General features: G+C 37.7%; 1 protein-coding gene across 1 annotated transcript in view; it reads left to right on the top strand.

Annotated features, from left to right (window-relative positions):
- Positions 1–20,476, top strand: part of pigk (phosphatidylinositol glycan anchor biosynthesis, class K) — a 47,530-nt gene extending 27,054 nt beyond the window's left edge. Inside the window, exons 10-11 of the mRNA XM_079614068.1 lie at positions 804–879; positions 19,336–20,476. Coding sequence (XP_079470194.1) covers positions 804–879; positions 19,336–19,452 — 193 coding nt within the window. The 3' untranslated portion in view covers positions 19,453–20,476. The remainder of the gene's footprint in view (positions 1–803; positions 880–19,335) is intronic.
- Positions 20,477–22,181: the final 1,705 nt, after the last annotated feature.

The raw sequence follows: 22,181 nt of genomic DNA, 5'->3' as shown, positions 1-22,181 counted from the left end.
TACCAATTGCCTCCAATCTCCAACACATAGCTGCGCTACACTCATTTTGTTAACCTCCATTCCTCATTCTTCACGCAAACACCTTTCAGTTTGTTTGCTGTTTGTTCAGTGAATAGCAATGACACCTCTAAAATTACCTGTCAGTCACCACCCCCTCGTCACCCAATGAATATTTGAAAAGCTCGATTTGTTTTATTTGTCCTGCTAAACATATAATAGTGTTGCTTCAACTAACTCTGGATGCTGAATTATTTTTTCCCCCAAAATCTAGTCCAGTGGGATTTCATGAGGGTTTTCTATCGCTTACTCTTATCTTCCCTTTGTTCATTATAAAGGAAAGTTGTTTTTGTTGCTGTACCTTCCACTCCAGATCATACTCTGTCTCAGTCAGTTGTTGTGTGGAATTGAGAGATGCATCCTGAATTCAATTTCAGCAGCCACTCATGTATGAAGCCGGAGACTGAAGCGGACTCTTTCGTCTGGTCCTGCCTCTGAGCTTTGCTGGCCCACATGAAGGCCAAAACATCATCCCACCACTCAAACGAACAGACTGTGGGCAATTTCGGGAAGGGGATGGCCGTACGTTGATGAGGCTTTGGCTTCTTCAGCCCACTGCATAGTAATGTGGTTAGATTAGAGGGTGCTTCAATTTTACGGAAGACAAAACAAGTGATTTGTTTAGTCTGAATACACGGTTGTGTTGTTTTGCCGCAGGCGAAGTTGGAAAACACTACATTTAAAAAGGACTTGTTTTGTCTCTTGTTAAGGCAGTTGCCTCCTCTTGTTTTGTTTTTTTTCTTCAGGTCTGGAAGTGGCGATCTACAGATCGAATCGTTGACATATGTGGACCAACTTCCAGTGGCTGAAATTATTCATCAGGTAAGCCTAATTGTTAAATATTTTTGGAATATGTAGATGAGGAAATGGTTGATATGGTCCATGATTGTGATCGGTTTAAACATACAATTGATTATTCATAAGATGTGTATTTCTTCAACTTCATAAATCTATATTTTTTTGTAAAAACTGTTTATTTTTTGTTTTAATGAATGTACGTTTATTTCACTATACTGTTGTGTTATATTACTCTGGCATTAGTTAACACAGCTGCAGTGTGGTTTTAAGTAGAGCTGCTAAGGGAGTGACTGTAATTTTGACATCTGCTTTCTCAATCCATTGTTTTATTTTGCTGTTGTAGCAAATGCGAATGCAAAAATTATATTTGCTATGCTCTTCCAGTCATTTAGCAGTACACCCTAATATAGTTTACTTTCGAGTGTTATTTGCATATTTACATTTTACATTTACATTTATGTATTTGGCAGACGCTTTTATCCAAAGCGACTTACATTGCATTCAAGGTACACATTTTTTTACATTTTGTCAGTTCTTGCTTTCCCTGGGAATCGAACCCATGACCTTGGCGTTGCTAGCGCCAGGTTTGAGCTACAGGAAAGCATATAATTTACATCTGAATATTATTTATTAAAGGGATTGTTCACCCAAAAATTTGAATTCTGTCATTTACGCATCCTCATATTGTTCCAAAGCCGTACAACTTTCGTTCACCTTCGAAACATAAATTATCTTTTTTTAAATGAAATCCCTCCATAGACAGCTACCATAAAGAGATTGAAACTAATCCATATGAATTGAGCGGTTTAGTGCACATTTTCTTAAGAGACATGATCACTTTATATGATGAACAGATTCAATTTAGGCTTTTATTCACAATTGAACAGCGAACTTAAACAGAAACTCAGCCGAACCTGATTGACGCACAAGAGCAAACCTCATTGGTTCTTGCGGAAGCGCAAACGTGCTGTGGACACGAGAATGAACCTCATTGGTTCTCACACGTCAAGCGAACATGCTTGAGCTTCCGTTTACCACAACTGATGTGTGAGTTGAAGCCTAAATTCAATCTGTTCATCATATAAAGCGATCGTGTCTCTTAAGACAATTTGTATTAAACCGCTCAATTCATATGGATTGGTTTTACGATCTCTTTATAAACTTTTTGATACATCAAAGTGGTACAGATGGTACTCAACCAGAATGAGACTTTTACCGCCGCCGTTCCCGCGGCGGTAAAATTGCGGGGGTGTATTTGCTGCCTTTGACCGCTAAGAGGCGCTACAATCGCAGACTTTGAAAAGTGTCAGTTTATTCTCTCTATTGCGTAATCTGCCGCCGCGCCGCGGCTCATTGAGAGTGTTTGAAATGTGGTAGCTAAAACAGATCAATTCAAGTTAAACATTTAGTTAAATGAATTCATATAATCACAAGACTGAAATTAAATGTAGGCCTAATACATTTAATAAATAATGAAAACATTTCAACACAAAACATTGCAATAGAAAAATATCAGGCTACATCAATGAGGCTTTGCAAGAGCAACGTCTTATCAGCGGACCGACAGTAGCGCAGTGGACAACGCAACAGCACGAGCTTCACGGAGCTTCAAGCGATGCGAGATCGAATCTCACTAGCTTTGGCTGACTGCGTTAAATGTTTTACCATTCTTGATGCTTAGATAGGTAACTGTTTATTGAAGTCAAGCGTTTTGTTTAATTATCAATGGCACATTACAACATACTTTTGCTAGATTCCAGTAGAGCCGCTGCACAGACGACAAAACTGATAAAGGAAGATTATCAGCCGATCGCGTCAGAAAATGAAAATGACGAAGCTATCTTTAATCTGCTAAATTATTGTTTTGTGAATCATCCACGAAATTGAGATGACTGACAATTGATACCCGCCATAGCAAAGGAAGAAATTTTTTAAAACAGATCCTGGACATTTCAAGGTTTAAATAAAGTGTCGGGAGCAGTTTATTTATTTAAAACAGGGTTGCATCGAGTTAGAGTTTATTAAGAAACAGAATCTTACTCTTGCGACATTTTAAATCTGTATTGCCAAATAAATTGCAGCAAAATAAACAATTAAAACAGTAGCCTAAGCTAGTCTACAAAACGAAAATAGTGCAAAGCAACATAAATTAAGATTTTCTTTGCTTCTCTCTCGCGCTGGAACTCTTTTATTTTAGTTTATTTTAGCACTGCGCGCGCCGGGGTCTCTCTCTACATTAAACAAGATTTCAGGGTAAAACCCCATTATACAGATAATACTGATGTCGCTGTGTGTCATCCATACAAATCACGAAAAAAAAACTGTAACAAATGATTGAGTCTTGCTTCAAACAGAATGCCTGGTTGAATTCACCGTACAATAAAACGAGGTGGATCGCGAATAAGCGCTCTGCATCTGCTGCTCACTTGCATTCGTTTAGTTGGCAAGAACGCGTTTCGTCGATAGTTCATGTTTAGATAATTGCAGATTGTTGACAAACACACTACTCAAACGTGTTAAAATTCTACAAAACCAGTTGAAACAAATGGATTGAACACTTCAACTGAAAGTGTGTGTGAAACCTCTTTAAATACAATACATAAAACTACAATATTTATAATTTAAGGGCCTACATTTGGACACATCGAGAGATTTATCTTTAAAAGTATTTTGCCTTTGCCTGGTCATCAGGCTCACTCTGCAAAGACAGAATATTTAACACCTCCTGAACCCCCAACCCCCCACAGGCGATCTGAGTCTGAGACCGACTTAAAACAAAGAGAAGTCGCAATTCACACTAGACATTAGCATTAGGCTAGTAAAGTGTTGATAATGAAATAATTAAATTATTTAGGCTATGTAGGCTAATGTTTATGTCATAAAAGTTTATTAATAAACATTTAATTATTTCAATAATTGAAGAAATAAAACACTACCTCGGTTTGGGCCAGCTTTTTCCAAGCAAACCTAAATACAAACGCATGTTCATTTGTTGTCATGAATATAATGTTCAACTCAATGTTAAATTCCACGGGGATCTTTGGATCCTTACAACCAAGGTGCGCGATTTGTGAATTAGCTATTATTATTTTTTTTATATATAAATCTCGAACCACAGTGCTTGCTGCTGCTAAACTAAATAAAATTTATATAATAATTATGAACTTAAATGAAACAATATCGCAACATTTCGACAAATAAATTATCTGATCTATTTTTAGGCTACAATTTAATTCAGGGTGATTTAGCCTAGAGACTACATTTAATTAGCGAGATTTTCACCCTTGTCCGTTCATCATTGGGAAGCGCTCACAGCTAGTTTGAGTAGATAATCTGCACCTCTCGGTTTCATACGGATTACCTAATCAGATAACATTTATTAAATATTTTGACATTTAAAGGCTTTAGACATAGCCGATTTCTTATCGTGACTGAGCGGAGGAAAGTGGCTTTCGGTTCATTTTTGTGACGCGCAGTTCCTGGAGACAGAGACGACAGATAAACTTTTGAATAAAAGTTTGAATATGAATAAAAGTTTACAGTTTTGAACGATGTAGGCTACTCTACTCTGATCTGTATGACTAAAAAACTACGGAGTAGCCTATTAGGGCCTAAGTTATTTTAGCTGTCTGTTATGAGAAAAATAAATCCAAATGAACGCGCAGCCGCGTCTGCCGATTCAACATGCCAGAATAAAACCCGACTTTAGAACAATGGATAGCGCCACTCGGCGTGGTGTGCCAAAATACTTAATTATAAACTTCAATATTTTATTCAAAATAATCTCAAAAAGCTTTGTGACATTTTGAAAGCCGTGCATGCATTAAGGCACTGGAACCATGAACGTAACTGACACTGGTTCTGATTTTATTGTTTGTCGTTTAAACGTGCCTGTTGCATATCTTTACATTATATATTTTAAATGGTCTATTGGTGAAGTAATTTATAGCATTGGTTACTGTGGAGGGAGGGGGGATTAAAATAATTCAGCAGAAGCAGGGATGTTTAGACCAGAAGGAAATCCCCGTCCCCCTGGCAAATCGTACCTTGCTTAAAACCATGTTTTACAAACTCTTTATTAGAACCAAAAAAAAAAAAGGCAATCCTGTATAAAAAATTTTTTTTGTTTGTTTGATTGTCTGCATTAATAACAGGCTATGACATGCATTAATAGTCTAATATAAAATCTACAATAGTCTATGTTTGTTCGGGATTCGAACCCCTGTCATCCAAATGACCGATACGTCAGTTCTACCACTCGGCCATGAATGTACTCATTTAGAAATGCCCTGTTTATCCAGTCTTCTACAGAGAAGCGCTCATCATTCGTCTTCCTCAATAGAGTAGTAAACAAATAATCAGCTTCTTTGCACCTAATTTATTTTTGTTCGTTATTTTTGTTATTATTATTATTTTTTCACGCTGCTCACAACGGGCAATAGGCTTGTCGCCCACCGACGTCTAGGCTACAATATGAAATAAAGGCTATATTGTTCTCGTCTCTATTTTTAAGTTATGATTCTATTTTTCTGTCCTAAACAATGTTCTATAGTAGCCTATTTCATCTGTTAATTGACATTAACCCCGCTTCAAAATACGGCAATAGCTGCTGTTTTGCACAATGTCCCTCTGCGCCACCTGGCGGTCATTTCGCGAATGACTTTGAAATGCGACTGGATTATTTTTACCGCGGTAGTTTTGCCGCGGTGCCTGTCGCGGCGGTAATAGGCATTCTGGTTGAGTACCATCTGTAGTTGCGTAGACTGTCAACGGAGGGACAAAAATTGCTTAGATTTTATTAAAAAGATCTTAACTTGTGTTCCGAAGATGAATGAAAGTCTTACGAAATGACATAAGCGTGAGTAATTAATGACAGAATTTTCATTTTTGGGTGAACTATCCCTATAAATCATTTTATTATCATCTCTGCATCCGTCTAATTTCATAAAATGTGTCTGGCCTTAGAGAGGCCTGAATTATTTTCAACCATTTACATATCGGAAAAAATCCTTGCAAACCATCTAGAAATGATCAAAGAAATCTTTGAGGTGGACTGGAAACTGACTATCGTATTACTTCTCTTACATTTCTGCTTAAATCTAGAACATATTTCAGTATCCTTTTTCGTGATACTACCAGATATTTTCCAGGATGTGATAAATGGATTGTCATATTCAATTGTGTATGAAAAAAAAAAAAAAAACTTCTATTTTTAATACAGCGATTCAAACCCCCAGTGGCTTTGTGAAATCATCTGGAGGACTGCAGCATATTGCTATAGATTCAGGCCTGTCATGAGTCATGACTGTCTTTAGAGTGATGATATCGAACTGTCATAACGGAGCTTTGGAATGACATTCATAAATATGTGAATGATCTATTCAGGATAAAAAGACGAGGCAGTGTGTGTGTGTATATGTAGCGGGATGAGTCGTCCCTCTAGCATTCGTTTCTTCTGCATTCGGATGATTGGACGCTCCCTCCCACTGCGTGCTGGACTCTATCACTGGCCTCATGCAGACTACATAAGAACCTTTGATCTTTCTATCTCCGTCTCTTCTTTCTCTTCATCAATTTGTATTAGTGAGGATGTTAAGCAGAGTCTGATTCCTTTATTAAAATATTACTTCTGGACAAAATGCCCAAGCATTTAAAATGCTTGCTGTCTGAACACCAAACACTATGATCTCAAATTAATGTAATATCTCTATGTCAATGTTTCTTAAATCAGTTCTTTATTTGCCATTCCCTGTATGACCAAACACTCTTTTTACTTTTGTACCTCCACAGTCTTACACTGTTTGATTTTAGCCCATTCTTCCTGGCAGATTTGCTTCAGTTGGATGGTGGTTGTGCGCCACAATTATCAAACAGACCGACAGATTCTTCCTAGGTTTGTAGGAAGAAAATGAGTCTTTTATAGGGTGCTGTGTAGTATGGTAACCAAATATAGAAAGATACAAACCAGCTTTGGGTAAATTCTCCTCTGCTTCATGGTTATTTGGGGATAATGGCTAAGACAAGAACCTCATTATTTCTAAAACTCTGATTAAGATTAAGAATATGATCAAACCCCTAATACCGTTTCCTAACCAAGCATAATCCAATATAAGATAGTTTTTTTCATAACCAGCCAAATGTAAGAAACTGCAAAAAACAACAACTCTAAAACATTGTGCTATGTAGACTACAGAAAAAACGCATGAATTTCCAATGTTTTCCAACACATTTGATTCGAATGATTTTGCCCATGTGAAATTTACCTTGGAAAACTACATGGGAATGAAATATGTTGGAAAACATTGGAAATGCATACGTTTTTGTTGTTTAGTTTCACCCGCCCACAGTGAAACTTATGGGCCAAAGTCATGCACCACAGTTGAATATTAAACATCAAATATGTTTTGATTGGCAGTGGTTTTGTCGCATCAAAAAATGTACGAAGAACTTGAAAAATGTACATTGGTCGCAGTTGGTTTGGACATGATGTAACCCCTAACCCTGTCATTATACTTTGGTGTGCATCTTTCTGGACTTGCATTACAAATATGAATGATGCCACAAATTGTTGAGGAGAGGATTTTCTAAGACCTAAAGTATTAATAAAACACCCCAAAAATATCTTTTGAGATTAACATTGAAGGAGAGTTCCAAGCCATCAGAATGTCATAGAGATTCTATGATAGCAGAATTTAATGCAAATGAGCAGTGGTGTGATGCGGGACTATTTTGTGAATATTAGAATAACTGAATAAATGTAATGCTCAAAAAAGTGTGGTTTTCAGGCCAGATTCTCCTGTGGCCGCTCTTCACAGATAATGAGGGTGGTGTTCTTGTTCTATTTCAGAAAAGAGAGTTGTGTAGTGTTATAAGAGTGCTGAATGGACATCGTTCCTTATCAAGCCACAGATGTAGTCACATTGTGGTATAGAGACTTTCAAGAGCCCTTTAAATTGGATTCACATTCTTGTTGCAGTCTTAAAATAGTAATTTTAGTCATTCTAAACTAAACATAATGTTACTTATTTTTGTCGCACTATAACAATTTTTTGAAAAAAGGAACTTGGGTATTATAGTGTATTTTTAGCAAGTACTTAAGGCCCTTGCACACTGAGTCTGAAATTTGCGTCCGAAATTAATTAAGTTAAAAAATAAATACGACCTCACGTTATGTCAATCATGCTTACACACTGTGTGCCTCCGAAACTCTCTCTCTCTCTCTCTCTCTCTCTCTCTCTCTCTCTCTCTCTCTCTCTCTCTCTCTCTCTCTCTCTCTCTCTCTCTCTCTCTCTCTCTCTCTCTCTCTCTCTCTCTCTCTCTCTCTCTCTCTCTCTCTCTCTCTCTCTCTCTCACACTCACACACACACACACACACACACACACACACACACACACACACACACACACACACACACACACACACACACACTGCCTAATTTAAATATTATTTCTAATCATGCCTTTTGCTGGTTAAAGCGTGATTGTTTTGTTGTTCTCCAGATCAGATATTCATCAAACTTTGTGTAGACTGCAAAATGGAAATTACATTTCCTCCTCCATTCAGAACTTACATGTTTGATTTGCAATGTAGCCATGGACCCGTTAAAATAAAATAAAAATATATTTTTTTTAAGTGAACATCAGTTTAAAATGTGCAGATGTTTTGTAGTTTAAGTTATCTCTTCTTAGATTCAAAATGTTTAATGATCAAAGTTCTAAAGTGTCTTAAGACAGAAACATTAAAGAGCATTTTTAGAACAGCACAGAATTATTTAAGATAGCCAAGGATGAATAATTCTACCTCAATTTGCTCTGATACTATGTGCCTAATTCACGGAGTAGTTGCATCACTTTTGTACGCATTAAAAGGGAATGAAACGCATGAAAATTACCCCATGATTTACTCACCCTCAAGTCATTCTAGGTGTACATGACTTTCTTCTGTCAGACGAATAGAATCAGAGTTAAATAAATAAAAATTCCTGACTCTTCCTAGCTTTATAATGGCAGTGAATGGAGGATATGGTTTTGAAGGCAAAAAAAATGCACACATCCTTCATAAAAGTGCTCCACACGGCTCCAGGGGTTAATTCCGGAAGCTAGTTATTCTAGTTGATAAGGTTATAAATATGGATATTTATTTCTAACACAAACGCTTCGCTTCATAAGGCCTTTATTAACCCCATGGAGCCGCATGGATTACTTTTATTATGGATGGATGCACTTTTTTGGGCTTCAAAATCTCGTCCTCCATTCACTACCATTATAAAGCTTGGAAGAGCGTGTGTAAATCATGGGGTGACTTTCATTTTTTTTAGGTGAACTATCTTTTTAACATCTGCATCATATTACCTTATCACACACAATCCAGTTTAACCAGGCACTATTTGTGCACCATAGTTCAGTTATTCTTTTCAGTATAAATATCCCTCCTTTCTACACGAATTGGCTTTATAGATTGCACCTAATAATATCAATTCTTAATAGTTTTTTTTTATTACATTTTCTATTGATTATGGCAAGATTCATTTTTTTTATGCTGTTAAAATTATGGAGAAGGGCAGTATAACTCCATACATCCAGTAACACAGTGTTGTCTTGTCAAGCTCATTTTCAGTATTTTAAAGAGCTTATTGGTCTCTGGAGCACAGTTGGTGGAGGAATGCTGTAGAGTCTCAGTAAAGTATGCCAGATCACAGTAATCTGCTGTATCCTCTACCATTGAACAAGATGAAGAGAGACACTAATGGTCAAAAGCTTGGAATAATTATGTTTTTAATGTTTACAGTATACTCACCAAGGGCGCCTTTATTTTATTAAAAATGAAGTAAAACTTTTGTAATATTTTGAAATATAAAACTAATTTTAAAATATAATTTATTCATGTGATGGCTAAGCTTATTAGGCTTAAACATGCTTATTTAGTGCTCAATTATTATTTATTATTGGTGCTCAGTTATTAGTAATGGATCGTATTATCAATGTTGAAAACAGTTTTTGCTGCTTACTTTTTTTGTGGAAACTGAGATACTTTTTTTTTAGGATTATTTTAGAAATAGAAAGTTCAAAATGTTTTCGGCATTGGTAATAATAATAAATGTTTCTTGAGCAGCAAATCATCATATTCAAATTATTTCTGAAGGATCATGTGACACTAAAGACTGCAGTAATGATGCTGAAAATTCAGCTTAGCCATCAGGAATTATACTAATATTTCACAATAGTTCAGTTTTGGATCAAATAGATAGACCTGGTGAGCATAAGAGACTTCTTTCAAAAACAGTGCAGACTGCAAATTCGTTCTTCGAGAAATCCCCCATGTTTAATTTATTGAACAAATCTAGTCGGTGTATGAGGTCATACAGTAGCAGTGGGAACACTGGGCTGTAACCCTGTCTTTTCTTCCAAGAGCTCTTGTTAGCCGTGCTGTCTCCTGGTTCAAACCGTCTATCTCCGGTTGAGGATGAGGTTATCCCCTTTGTGCAGGGATCATTCTAGCTTCTGAATCAGGATTTAAATGTCAGAGACTAATCACAGTGTACTCAGCTGAATGCTTTTCTCCAAACTCAATTACTCTGCTTGTTGTGATGATTTTGCTCTGAGGACTCTTGCTCTCAGCTTTGAATAGTTATTTGTTGGCTTGACAGTTTGATGCCTCAGCACTATGGCTTTAGGGGATAAAGCTGGAGGAGGAGGATGCATGGCTTGTCCTCCTTTTGTCCTTTTTTGGCTGGGTTGTGAACCAGTCAAATCGGAAATAATTTCTTCACTGAATAGCGTGAGGTTTGATGGCGGAGTTTCCATTCCAGCAGAATGTACAATTTCATACATTAAGCTGGATTTACCAGAAAACTTAAAGGGACAGTTTAACCAAAAATTTTAAAAATTAAATAAAAATTTTTTATTTACTCATGGGATTCTCATGACTTTTTATTCTCCTGCATAATTGCTAAAGAATAGTTTTTAAGAGTTTGACAAGTTTTTGTCCATGTTATGTCAAACCGTGTTTTACTTCATATTCAGAAGAAATGTACTGAGAAATTGTACTTAAAATGTCCCTATTATGCTCAATCACAACAGACTGGGCCATCTGACCAATCAGACCAGAGTAAACCAATCACAACAGACTGGGATATCTGACCAATCAGAACAAAGTAGACCAATCACAGTAGATTGGGCCATTTGACCAATCAGAGCAGAGTAGACCAATCACAACAGACTGGGCCATCTGACCAATCAGAGCAGAGTAAACCAATCACAACAGACTGGGATACCTGACCAATCAGAACAAAGTAGACCAATCACAGCAGATTGGGCCATTTGACCAATCAGAGCAGAGTAGACCAATCACAACAGACTGGGCCATCTGACCAATCAGAGTAAGAGTAGACCAATCACAACAGACTGGGTCATCTGACCAATCAGAGTAAGAGTAGACCAATCGCAACAGACTGGGCCATCTGACCAATCAGAGCAGAGTAGACCAATCAGAGCAGAGTAGACCAATCACAACAGACTGGGCCATCTGACCAATCAGAGCAGAGTAGACCAATCGCAACAGACTGGGCCATCTGACCAATTAGAGCAGAGTAGACCAATCGCAACAGACTGGGCCATCTGACCAATCAGAGCAGAGTAGACCAATCATAACAGACTGGGCCATCTGACCAATCAGAGCATAGTAGACCAATCATAACAGACTGGGCCATCTGACCAATCAGAGCAGAGTAGACCAATCACAACAGACTGGGTCATCTGATCAATCAGAGCAGAGTAGACCAATCACAACAGACTGGGCCATCTGACCAATTAGAGCAGAGTAGACCAATCGCAACAGACTGGGCCATCTGACCAATCAGAGCAGAGTAGACCAATCATAACAGACTGGGCCATCTGACCAATCAGAGCATAGTAGACCAATCATAACAGACTGGGCCATCTGACCAATCAGAGCATAGTAGACCAATCAGAGCAGAGTAGACCAATCACAACAGACTGGGCCATCTGACCAATCAGAGCAGAGTAGACCAATCGCAACAGACTGGGCCATCTGACCAATTAGAGCAGAGTAGACCAATCGCAACAGACTGGGCCATCTGACCAATCAGAGCAGAGTAGACCAATCATAACAGACTGGGCCATCTGACCAATCAGAGCATAGTAGACCAATCATAACAGACTGGGCCATCTGACCAATCAGAGCATAGTAGACCAATCACAACAGACTGGGCCATCTGACCAATCAGAGCATAGTAGACCAATCACAACAGACTGGGTCATCTGATCAATCAGAGCAGAGTAGACCAATCACAACAGACTGGGTCATCTGATCAATCAGAGCAGAGTAGGGTCACAGAAAGAAGGGGTTTAGAGAGACTGAATCCTCTATTGTTTATCAGAAAGTGAAATATACTTGAAGAAAAGTATTTGTTTAATTGTAAGTATTTAAACGTTAAAAAATTAAACGCTTGTCTTAGCATTTTAAATTGACTTTTGAAAACAAAAGACTGAAATTTATTTTCTCATTTTAGTTTTTTTTTTTTTTATGCATAAACTTTGTAAAGAACCCTGTCATAAATCACATTTTTCTCCTTGTTCTGACAGGGTAAAACTTCAGGACACTGCAGATCTTAAAGTTAACCCGGATATTTTAGTTAAAATTAGCAGCAGATGATTTTCTAGTGGTTTGATATTTATTGAGAATATAGTGATTTTTAGATTAATCATGAACTGTTCACACTTGACTCAAGATCATAAATCTAAATGGTTTGTTTAAAGTCTATGTCTGAAAGAGATTATTCACCCAAAATGAACTTATTTGAGCGTGATTGATTGGCTCGTTAGGATAAAGAAAAATGAAGATAAAGAAAAATACTTTTAAGTCATGATGACCTAGACCTATACTTTGAAGTCACAAAATTGTAATGGAGCAATTGAGGATAAATACAAGTATTCTGTTTAACAGAACTCAAGGACAGATTCCCCAGAATAATACTCAAGTATATAGTGAAGTACTAGCCTACCACTTTACATCTCTCTTCATACAGTATCTAAGCACACATATGGACTTTACAGAGTTGTTAATCTTCATTGAAACCAGCATTTATTTGATGTTAACTAGTCAGAATAATCTTGATATCTCTCTACGTGATCATTTGTAATTGACGAAAGTGGAAAAAAGGACACATGTAAATGCTGCTGCAGAAATATGCAAATGTATCTTGTGTTTTCACATAAATAAGATTAGTTTACCATTTTTATGTATTATGGTATCATAGATACCTGAGGGATGCAGTTGTTTTAAATGTCTTTGGATTTGGATTAGTAAACATTATTTAGCTTTCTGGAATACTCGATTCTGATTGGTCAATTGCAGCATGCTGTGATCAACTGCATAAGGAATAATTGTTGAGTTATTGACAAGATGATATAAAATAGCAGGGTGTTACTGACAACATGGTTCTGCATTGTGTGTGAGAGAGAGAAAGAGCGGGGGGGGGGGGGGGGGGTACTTTCCGTAGATAACAATAATTTAGAGAGGGTGGGTGGGGAAATGCAAATTGTTTATTTGCTTTGGCCAATATCTTTGTTTTTTCTGGGACTTTTGCTCTGGTAGACTATACAGCTCTTTGAAATAACTGATATTATTCGGCAAAGGGAAATGGAACTGAAATGCGGTCTAGATCTGGAACTACTTCACAGCCACACAGTTATCGTGTCAGAGATTCTAGTGTGCTTTATCATCTACATCCTTCTATCTCCACATCTCTCACAGCACTCTCAATGTTCTCATAATCAAATAAATAAATGGACATGAAGTATTGATTTGGGGTGAAATTATTCGTTTATTTGGTTAGTATAAGCATGTAATGAGCAGGATTACTTCTCTTTTGATGTTCTGGTCTCTCACGTTCCTCCTGCGATGTCTGAAATGTTTCACCCATTTCATCATTCGCCAGGTGAGAACGTGTGATCCCGTAACTGACTATCAAAAGAACTGTGTCGCTGTGTTGCGAGTGCAGTCCCAACATCATGATCTAAACAATTTTGAACTTTGTTAGTAATAATCCCATTCATCTCCCTCTTCCTCATTATCGTGGCTCAGTTCCTCGACCGTTCCCGGAGGTAGACTGAGCCGTCTGTCGGAGTCAATCCGTCAGTCCGTGTTCGGCCATGTGCGAAGCCCCCTTATGTACAGTCTTCACCCGCCCGTTTCCCTCTTGCTTGTGGAGGTTAACTGCCTCGGCACTCGGGACGTCTCCTCCGCTGTCCTCCACACTCAGCTGCAATGTTTTATGCAGATGAAGGCCACTCATTATTGCTGTCCTTATGTCCAAAAGACATCGTCTTGTGAATATGCGGAGTATAAAGTAAAACATTTTTTTTTAGGAAGGTACAAGTGTGCCGAAGCCACATTTTAAGGAGTAAAGTGTTGAAATGGACTAGTTTGGCATTATCCAACATTAGTATTTCTTAGAGAAAATAAAACGTGAAGTTTTGTTAAAGAGGCCATATTATGCCTTTTTATAAAGTCTTGATTTTGTATTTGGTGTCTGCTAAATTAGATTTTCATGTTTGAATGTTCAAAAAACATAGTTTTTCACGTATTTTACATTGTGGCAGCACCTCTCTTCGCAGTCTGTCAGTAACGGCGGTGATCCACTTGTCCGTGCGACACTTCTGTCGCGCTGCACTCCACTATATTCCTATGGGTGACGTCAAGCGACTTTGAGCTCGCAAAGAATTCCGGGAAGGCGGCGCTTCATTTGAAAAAATGCCGCGCGTCAAAAAGCTGGCCGATGCCCATCTTTATGCAAATGAATTCCGTTGAACGCGACGCGGCTATCCAATAGAAGCACGCACGTGGAGACGGGGGGAAGTCTCTCGCGGGTCCTTTGTTCTAGATTGGCCGCTGGCTCAAAACCACGCCCATAGCGGTAAACTAGAGGAACGCCTATCAACGTACAAATGTGGGGAGGCGTCGCGACACCACACGACATTCGTGTCGGACAAGTGGATCAGTACCGTGACGCTCTGTTTTAGTTCCGGTCTCTAAAAAGCCACTCCTTCCTAAAAGCGCTTCTGATTGGTTGGCTGGACCAGTGTGCTGTGATTGGTCAATCGCTGTTCTGAGAGTGTTCTTGAAATGTCCCGCCCCTTTCCATAACCTTGAGTTTCAACACACTATTCACACCTGCAAACTTGTCGCTTTTCGGCCCTTCATCTGCATGAAGGCTAGAACTGCGAAACTTTATTGGATAATTCTTATAATTGACATTTCTCTAGGCCAATCGGAATCTTAGCACTTGCTTCAGAATCTTGAAGCACACAGCGTCAACTGAGCTCGCCATTGGATGAGACACCTGGGTACCACGCGAGTCTGATGGAAACTCATAACGTGAAGGAATCTTATGTTAAATCACAGCCTACCTGTCAACACTCCCGTTTTCCCCGGGAGTCTCCCGTATTTCAAACCCATCTCCCGCCCCCCTCCCGTTTTGTCATTTCTCCCGTGAAACGCCCGTAATTTGTGAGAGAATGAGGCGCAGCAGCGGCTGCTCTTAAAGGGACAGTAGCCAATAAAGCTTTCTGTCAGTAAAGTTAATCACAGAACAAAGGGAACAGAGAAAAACACTCACTGCTCTTGACTAAAGAACTTTTGTAACTTTAATAATGATTAATCTATATATAATTTAACATTTATGCAGTGCAAACTGTTTGATAACTTTATTACATTTCTGTATATTTCCTACCTTTTAGACACATATTTAAAATATACTCTCTTTGTTGTTTCTACATTAATTTGGAGATTAAATGTGAAATTATTACATTATAAAATATATTTAAAACATTAGGTTTTATGGCGATCGATAAAACTAAATAAATAGACATGAATAAGTCTTATTCATGTTTATTTTTATTGAATATTATGTATGTATGTTAATATTTGGGCAATTATTTAGCCTGACACTGCCATCCAGCACACCCCATTTTTGTTAAGTCACGCTCAGAAATGTGTCATTTGCATATTAAAATCACAAAAAAAGAAGTGAGGAGTTTGTTATTAACAACTCAACCAGGCCTCGCTCATTTTTTTAGTGCACCGGTATGCCTTGAACTAAATTGTCATTGACACCATTATAGGCCTCATGTTAGAATGGGAGGACAATATTTTCCAACATAAATTTGTCAGTTCATCGACAAAGTTATTTTATGGCTTTAGAAGATTTAGAGTACAGTGTATATGGACCACTTTTATGGTGCTTTTTTATTATTATTTTTTTTCATTCACTTTTTATATGGAAAAGAGTGACAAGTGCATTCTTCAACGTTTCTCTTTTTTTGTTCTACAGAAAAATGAAACTCATACTGTTTTTTTTTTTGGAACAACGTGAGGGTGAGAGAATTTCGGGGTGAATTATTCCTTTTGAAAGTGTGTATCCAGCACAGCCGTGATGGGAAGGACGGTGAACACACACATGCTCCCAGGCATGAACAACATGCACAAATGTTCTGCATCCGTCTTTCCCCGAAGCCGTGTGCGTCACACAACGTGTGCGGCTCCTGTGGGCGTGTCCGGTTATGTGCACTGTGGTGGTCAGTGTGCATATGTATTATTCATTTGTAGATCACGCAGTCATGTTCACACACAGTGCAGGCAAAGCCCCTGTAACATTGTTGGAAAAGTTCTGAGAACTCACTTTTTAGAGGGTAACCTTTTCTCTCCAGTGGAATATTCAGTCCGCATTAGCATATAAATGCACTTCTGGTGATGCATGTTTAATGGTGGGTGATTTAAATGTATAATATTCATACACAAAGTGATGATGTAGCTGTAAATGTGCAAACACTGACTGGAGCAGACGTGTTCTGATGCAGTGCGCTCTGAGTGCTTCTTTCTTTCTTTTGTTTTTCTGTTCGTTTATTTTTGCTTCCAAGTGCTCGTTCTTCCATTTGCTCGATCAATCCGTCTTTCCTTTTTCTGTGCTTTTTTTTTTTGCTCTTTCTTTTTCACCCTCTAGTTCTGTCTTTCTTTTCTTCTTTCATTCTTTTTCACTTGTTAATTCTTTCTTCGCATTGATTCATTTGTTCGAGTGCTTTGTTGCAGTCGTCCGATTAGTCCTTTCATTTTTACTTTTGTTTTCCCCTTCTTTCCCTCACTCATTCTGACTTTCTTTTCTTCTGTTCTATTTTTCATTTATTCATTCCATTCGTTTATTTATTCGCTTGCACTATTCCTTCTTCCATTCACTCGACGGTTCTTCCTTTTTCATTAATTTGTGCTCTTTCAATCAATAATTTTTTTTTCTTTTTCTTTTTCACTTTTGTTCTGTTTTTCTTCTTCATTCTCTTTGATTTGTTCATTCTTTTTTCTGTTCATTCATTTGTTCTCTTGCACGTTCTTTGTTCCATTTGTCCGATCAGTCTCTCTTTCCATCATTTCTTCGTTCTTTCTTCTTTTCAATGTTTTTTTCTTTTACTCGCTCATTCTGTTTTTTTTCTTTTTTCGTTTTGATCCATTTTGTTCACTTGTTTGCTTGCATATTCTATGATTTGTTCAATTGTTTGTCCTTCATTTGTTCATTCATTGGTTTATTCCCTCTTTTTTGTCAGTTTTATTCTTTTCATTTTTTCAACCGCTTGCGTTTTCTTTCATTCATTCTTTATATTTGTCTTTATATTTGTTCTTTAAGTTTTTATTTCTGTTTCCTTTCTTTTTTTTCTTTTTTCTCTCATTTGTTCTCTTTTTTCTGTTCTTCATGTCTTTCTTTGGCCACGTTCACACAGCAGCAGAATGCAGTGGTCAGATCTGTATTTTAGTCGTTAATATGGTTACGTTCACACACAGATCAGTTACGTACGGTAGTGACAACCTCCTTTTATAACCAAACTTACACCCATACGTTTTCAGGACTCAGACATTCTTGATAACCTGCGCTGTGTGACCGAAAGCCGCTCTTGTGCACAAACACAAACACGTGTCTGCCGTGTGCTGCGGGTTTCCATTTGTGGTTTCGAGATATGAGCTGTGTGTCATCTGAAGGTTTTAGATCCCGTCTCTGTTCTCCACCGGAGCTGCTCTCGTCTATCTCTAAATAGAAACTCGCGGCTCATTCGAACTCTTGTCGTGTTACAAGTGAAAAGACTTTTTAATTTCATGTATGTCGCCATCTTTGATATTACTATGTGGTCACTTGTAAGAGAATATGGGCTTGACTCCCATTGCATGTTCTTACAGTTTACATCTCATAATTCTGACTTTTTTTCTTATATTTGCCAGTGTACATCTCGTAATTGACCCTTCGCATGGAGTTTGATTGACAGGTGATCTGACCAATCATACTTCGCCATCTGCCATTTTGTCCGACTAAGCAGTCAGGAGAGTTAGTAGATTAACATGGGAGGATTTGAACTTGAGAAGCGGAGTGTACTGACGCCTTTCCGCGGTTAAAACAACATTCCTTCTGATGTTCATTCATGTTTATTTGATGCTATAAATGAACTAGAAGGAAGAGATGATCGGTTCACGAGCAGATTTAACTAATGCTCTGCGATCTGACAGACACATTAAAGAGCCACAAAACGGTATTTATTGTTTCAATTTCTTTAAAAAAAAAGATCAAATTTGAAAGGTGAGACTTTGTTTAATATGTTTAATATAAAAAGTAAACGAAAAGTAACCTGGTCTGTCCTGTCTGTCAGCGTGTTGTCAGTCTCCTCTCTGCTACGCGATGTATTTTCCACTGTGTGAGAACATGGTCTGTGTGTGTGTGAGAGAGCGGCGTAGCTTGTCGGGCATAGCGACAGTAACTAAGGGGGGCTGGTCTTTGCAAACGGTCAATTCTGACTTTATTTCTCAGATTTGGTATTTTACATCCCGTAATTCTGACTGTATTTCTCAGAATAGAAATAGAACTCACAATTGCCAGTTATTAAGTCAGACTTGTGAGATCGACATAACCTGAGCTGTTTTTCCCCTCTCAGTATTAGTTGAATGTGTGTGGTTGGTAATAACATTTGTTGTCCAGAGTTTGCACTGCCCAATCCTTCAATAACAGCCTGTGTGTAAACATTAGCTTCTTTTCCAACATTGGGACGAACGGTTCTAAGAACGGTAAGGAACGGTTCCAGTTATGTTTCGATGCACGATGCACGATTACACGATACCGTACTGGTAAAACGCGTGTAATGACGTCGGCACTCAGGATTGGTCACTTGTCTGTTGCCTGGCTACTAGTGTTTCTGTAGCTGGCTAAACGTGCTATTTGAGCGACGTAAACACAGGTTTTCAATAACATAAAATAAATATCCGATCCTCCTCCATAACGCAGTCGCTATTTAGATCTGTAAATGGCAACGACTGACACACTCAGTGTTCACATAGTGCATCCAGTTCTTTTATTTCAGAAGAGCAAATGAAATTCAGTTGTTCATGCTATGAAACAAACTCATCCGAGTTCTCGCTACGTGTCTTCACAGAAACCCAAGCAGAAAGACTGGCACCCTCCTGACGGCTTCATCCTGGGGCTCTGGACTCTAATCCTGCTGGTGTTCTTCCAGACCTACGGCATCAAACATCTCAAACACATCTTCTGATCCCACAGAGGTCACAGAACCTGCTGCTCCTCTCTGGCAGAAGAGAGTCCACCATCACTTTCTTCATGGCTGCTTTGGGCAGGAATAGGTTTTTATTTATTTCTTGATGCAAGTTTGTTTTCTTGTGGTTTTGCTGTGTATCCTATTTTGAAAGTGACACGCACTGACTTGCGTTGAAATGTTCTTTGTTGTTTTTTAGCTCTGTAGTGAAATCCATTTGAATTTCACACGGGGACTTTCTTTTGAACTAAACACACACAGACAGCTTGCAGGGAGAAGCATACTTGTTTTTTGGTTTGTTTCTGTTTTTTTATATTAATTTCCAGTTATAGTTTCATCTCTTCAGTATGGAAGCTTGTTTATTAATCTTTGAAATAATTAAAAGATATTTTGCGACTTTTTATCTCACAATTCTGACTTATTTTTCCCCCCGCTATTACGAGTTTGTCACAGTTCTGATTACTTTTCTCAGAGTTTTGAGATATAAACTTGTAATTACGAGTTATAAAGTCCAACTCTGAGGTAAAAATACTGACTTATGTCGAGTGTACATCTTGCAATTCTGACTTTATAACTCAGAATTGCAAGTTTATATCATGCAGTTCTGAGAAGCAAAAAATCAGAATTGCGAGATGTAAACGTGCAATTACGAGAGAAAAAAGTCAGAATTGTTCAATAAAAAGTCGCAATTACCCTTTGCGAGTTTATTTCATGCAGTTCTGCGATTTTTTTTAATTCTTATTTTTTATTTTATTTTATTCTTCAGAATTGCGAGATGTAAACTTGCAATTGCGAAAAAATAATAATAATTGTTCAATAAAAAGTCGCAATTAACTTTTGCAAGTTTATTTCATGCAGTTCTGCGGGGGGGGGTTCAGAATTGCGAGATGTAAACTTGCAATTACGAAAAAAAAAGTCAGAATTGTTAAATAAAAAGTCGCAATTACCTTTTGCAAGTTTATTTCATGCAGTTCTGCGTTTCTTTTTCTTTTCTCAGAATTGCGAGATGTAAACTTGCAATTGCGAGAAAAATAAAAGTCAGAATTGTTAAATAAAAAGTCGCAATTACCTTTTTTACTTTTTATTCAGTGGTGGAAACAAGCTACCATACTTCAGACCAGGGCAGGGTTCAATTATTTTCTAACATTTATTATGGCACACGTGCAATTGTAACTTGTAAAGACTGCATGCACTCCTCCCAGATTCCTTCATTCTGTTCTCAGTGGGATGAGATCGTTTGTCAGCTTTTTACAGATATTCTAAATCTGTATATGCAATTGCTGATCTATTGTTTCAGTTGCACTTTATAATTTCCATTCTTATTCTTCAATGGTCATATGAAGTGGGGAAAGACACTAATGTTCAGGGTTGCTCTGAGAAGAGTTGTGAAAACCAACTGTGAACATATCTGAAAACCACTTATTTATATAATGTTTGGATCAAAAGAAAATGAAGCTTATTTTAGGATAGTCTCTCATTTAAGTAATGTAATGGTTATTTCCAAATTACAGTAATGGGAATGTGCTTGTTTTTCTACATGTCATTAAGCTGCTGACAATTTACTAACAAGTAGGTAGAAAATGTCAAATATCTTATTTGGTCCTAAAATAGGCTTCATTGTTTTCTTCAGCAAAATGTATTTATTGGACAGCGAACACATTTCCATGTACAGCAACCAAATCACTCCATTTGCCTTTGGCTGTGTCCTGTGTCTGTCCATTAGCATCTCCGCTCCACTTGAACCGTGTTGAGGACACGCTCTAAAAGGGGTCGACCGAATTCACCCCCCCGCTACACAGTAAGTGTGAATGAGAGATTGACAAATTGGACGATTCGAACTCATTTTTTTTTCCCCCATTTGTCTAATGCATCATTAACTGTTGGTAGGTCAGACATCACGAATTGTTTAGGAGAGCCCACGTCAAAATATTCACGTTATGCGAGTTAATGCATTATGAGAATTTCTACAGTGCCATTTTGCCTTTTTCACATTTATGTTCTTTAGCATTTTGCTGTGTTTTTTTTATTTTTGTATTATGAAACTGGCTAAAGGTGACGTTTTGAATAAAGCCTACAGAGAAAAGACTGAAAGCTTTTCATGTTCGGTTCCTTTTAAAAGTTGAAGGAGAGTAATAAAGCAGAAAGAAGCGGAAAAATAGTGGAAAGCAGGAGCTCCTTTTTCTGTGTGAAATGAAAGAGAACAAAGAACTCGCTTTTTTTTTCAATGGAGAAGCATTATGAAAATGAATCCATGTAGCAGGATGTTGAGTTGAAAGCCGTGAATCATTTTCTGGTTATGTTGTCTTAAAAATCTACTTAATGCTTATATTTATTAGGCTATGAAATCTCGTTCAAATGTAAATTATAGGATGTCAACTTATCAAGTCATTATTAATTACGCTAATTGCATATTTCAGCTCATTGAAGCTCATTAGTGCCCATTAAAAGGCTTATTTTTTTCCGAATCCAATATGTTGAAACCTGTTTAATGGTTGATCATAAGTGCAATCAATAATTACAGGTCAACATTGATTCACCCTACTTTCACTGAATTATATATTTAGTCATTATTTTCCAAATGAGTTCAGACCTTTTGGCTTTTTTGTGTAAATATAATCTCGAACAAAGAGAAAAATCACTGAGCGATTTTTTTTAATGCAGCATTGCATTTTATGATTTTCATATATGAAAGGATTTAGCTTGTAATTCCATGGGTTGGTTATATATGG

This window comes from Phoxinus phoxinus, assembly GCF_949152265.1.
Source record: "Phoxinus phoxinus genome assembly, chromosome: 5".
Lineage (NCBI taxonomy): Eukaryota > Metazoa > Chordata > Actinopteri > Cypriniformes > Leuciscidae > Phoxinus > Phoxinus phoxinus.
This window is presented reverse-complemented; position numbering and strand designations above follow the sequence as displayed.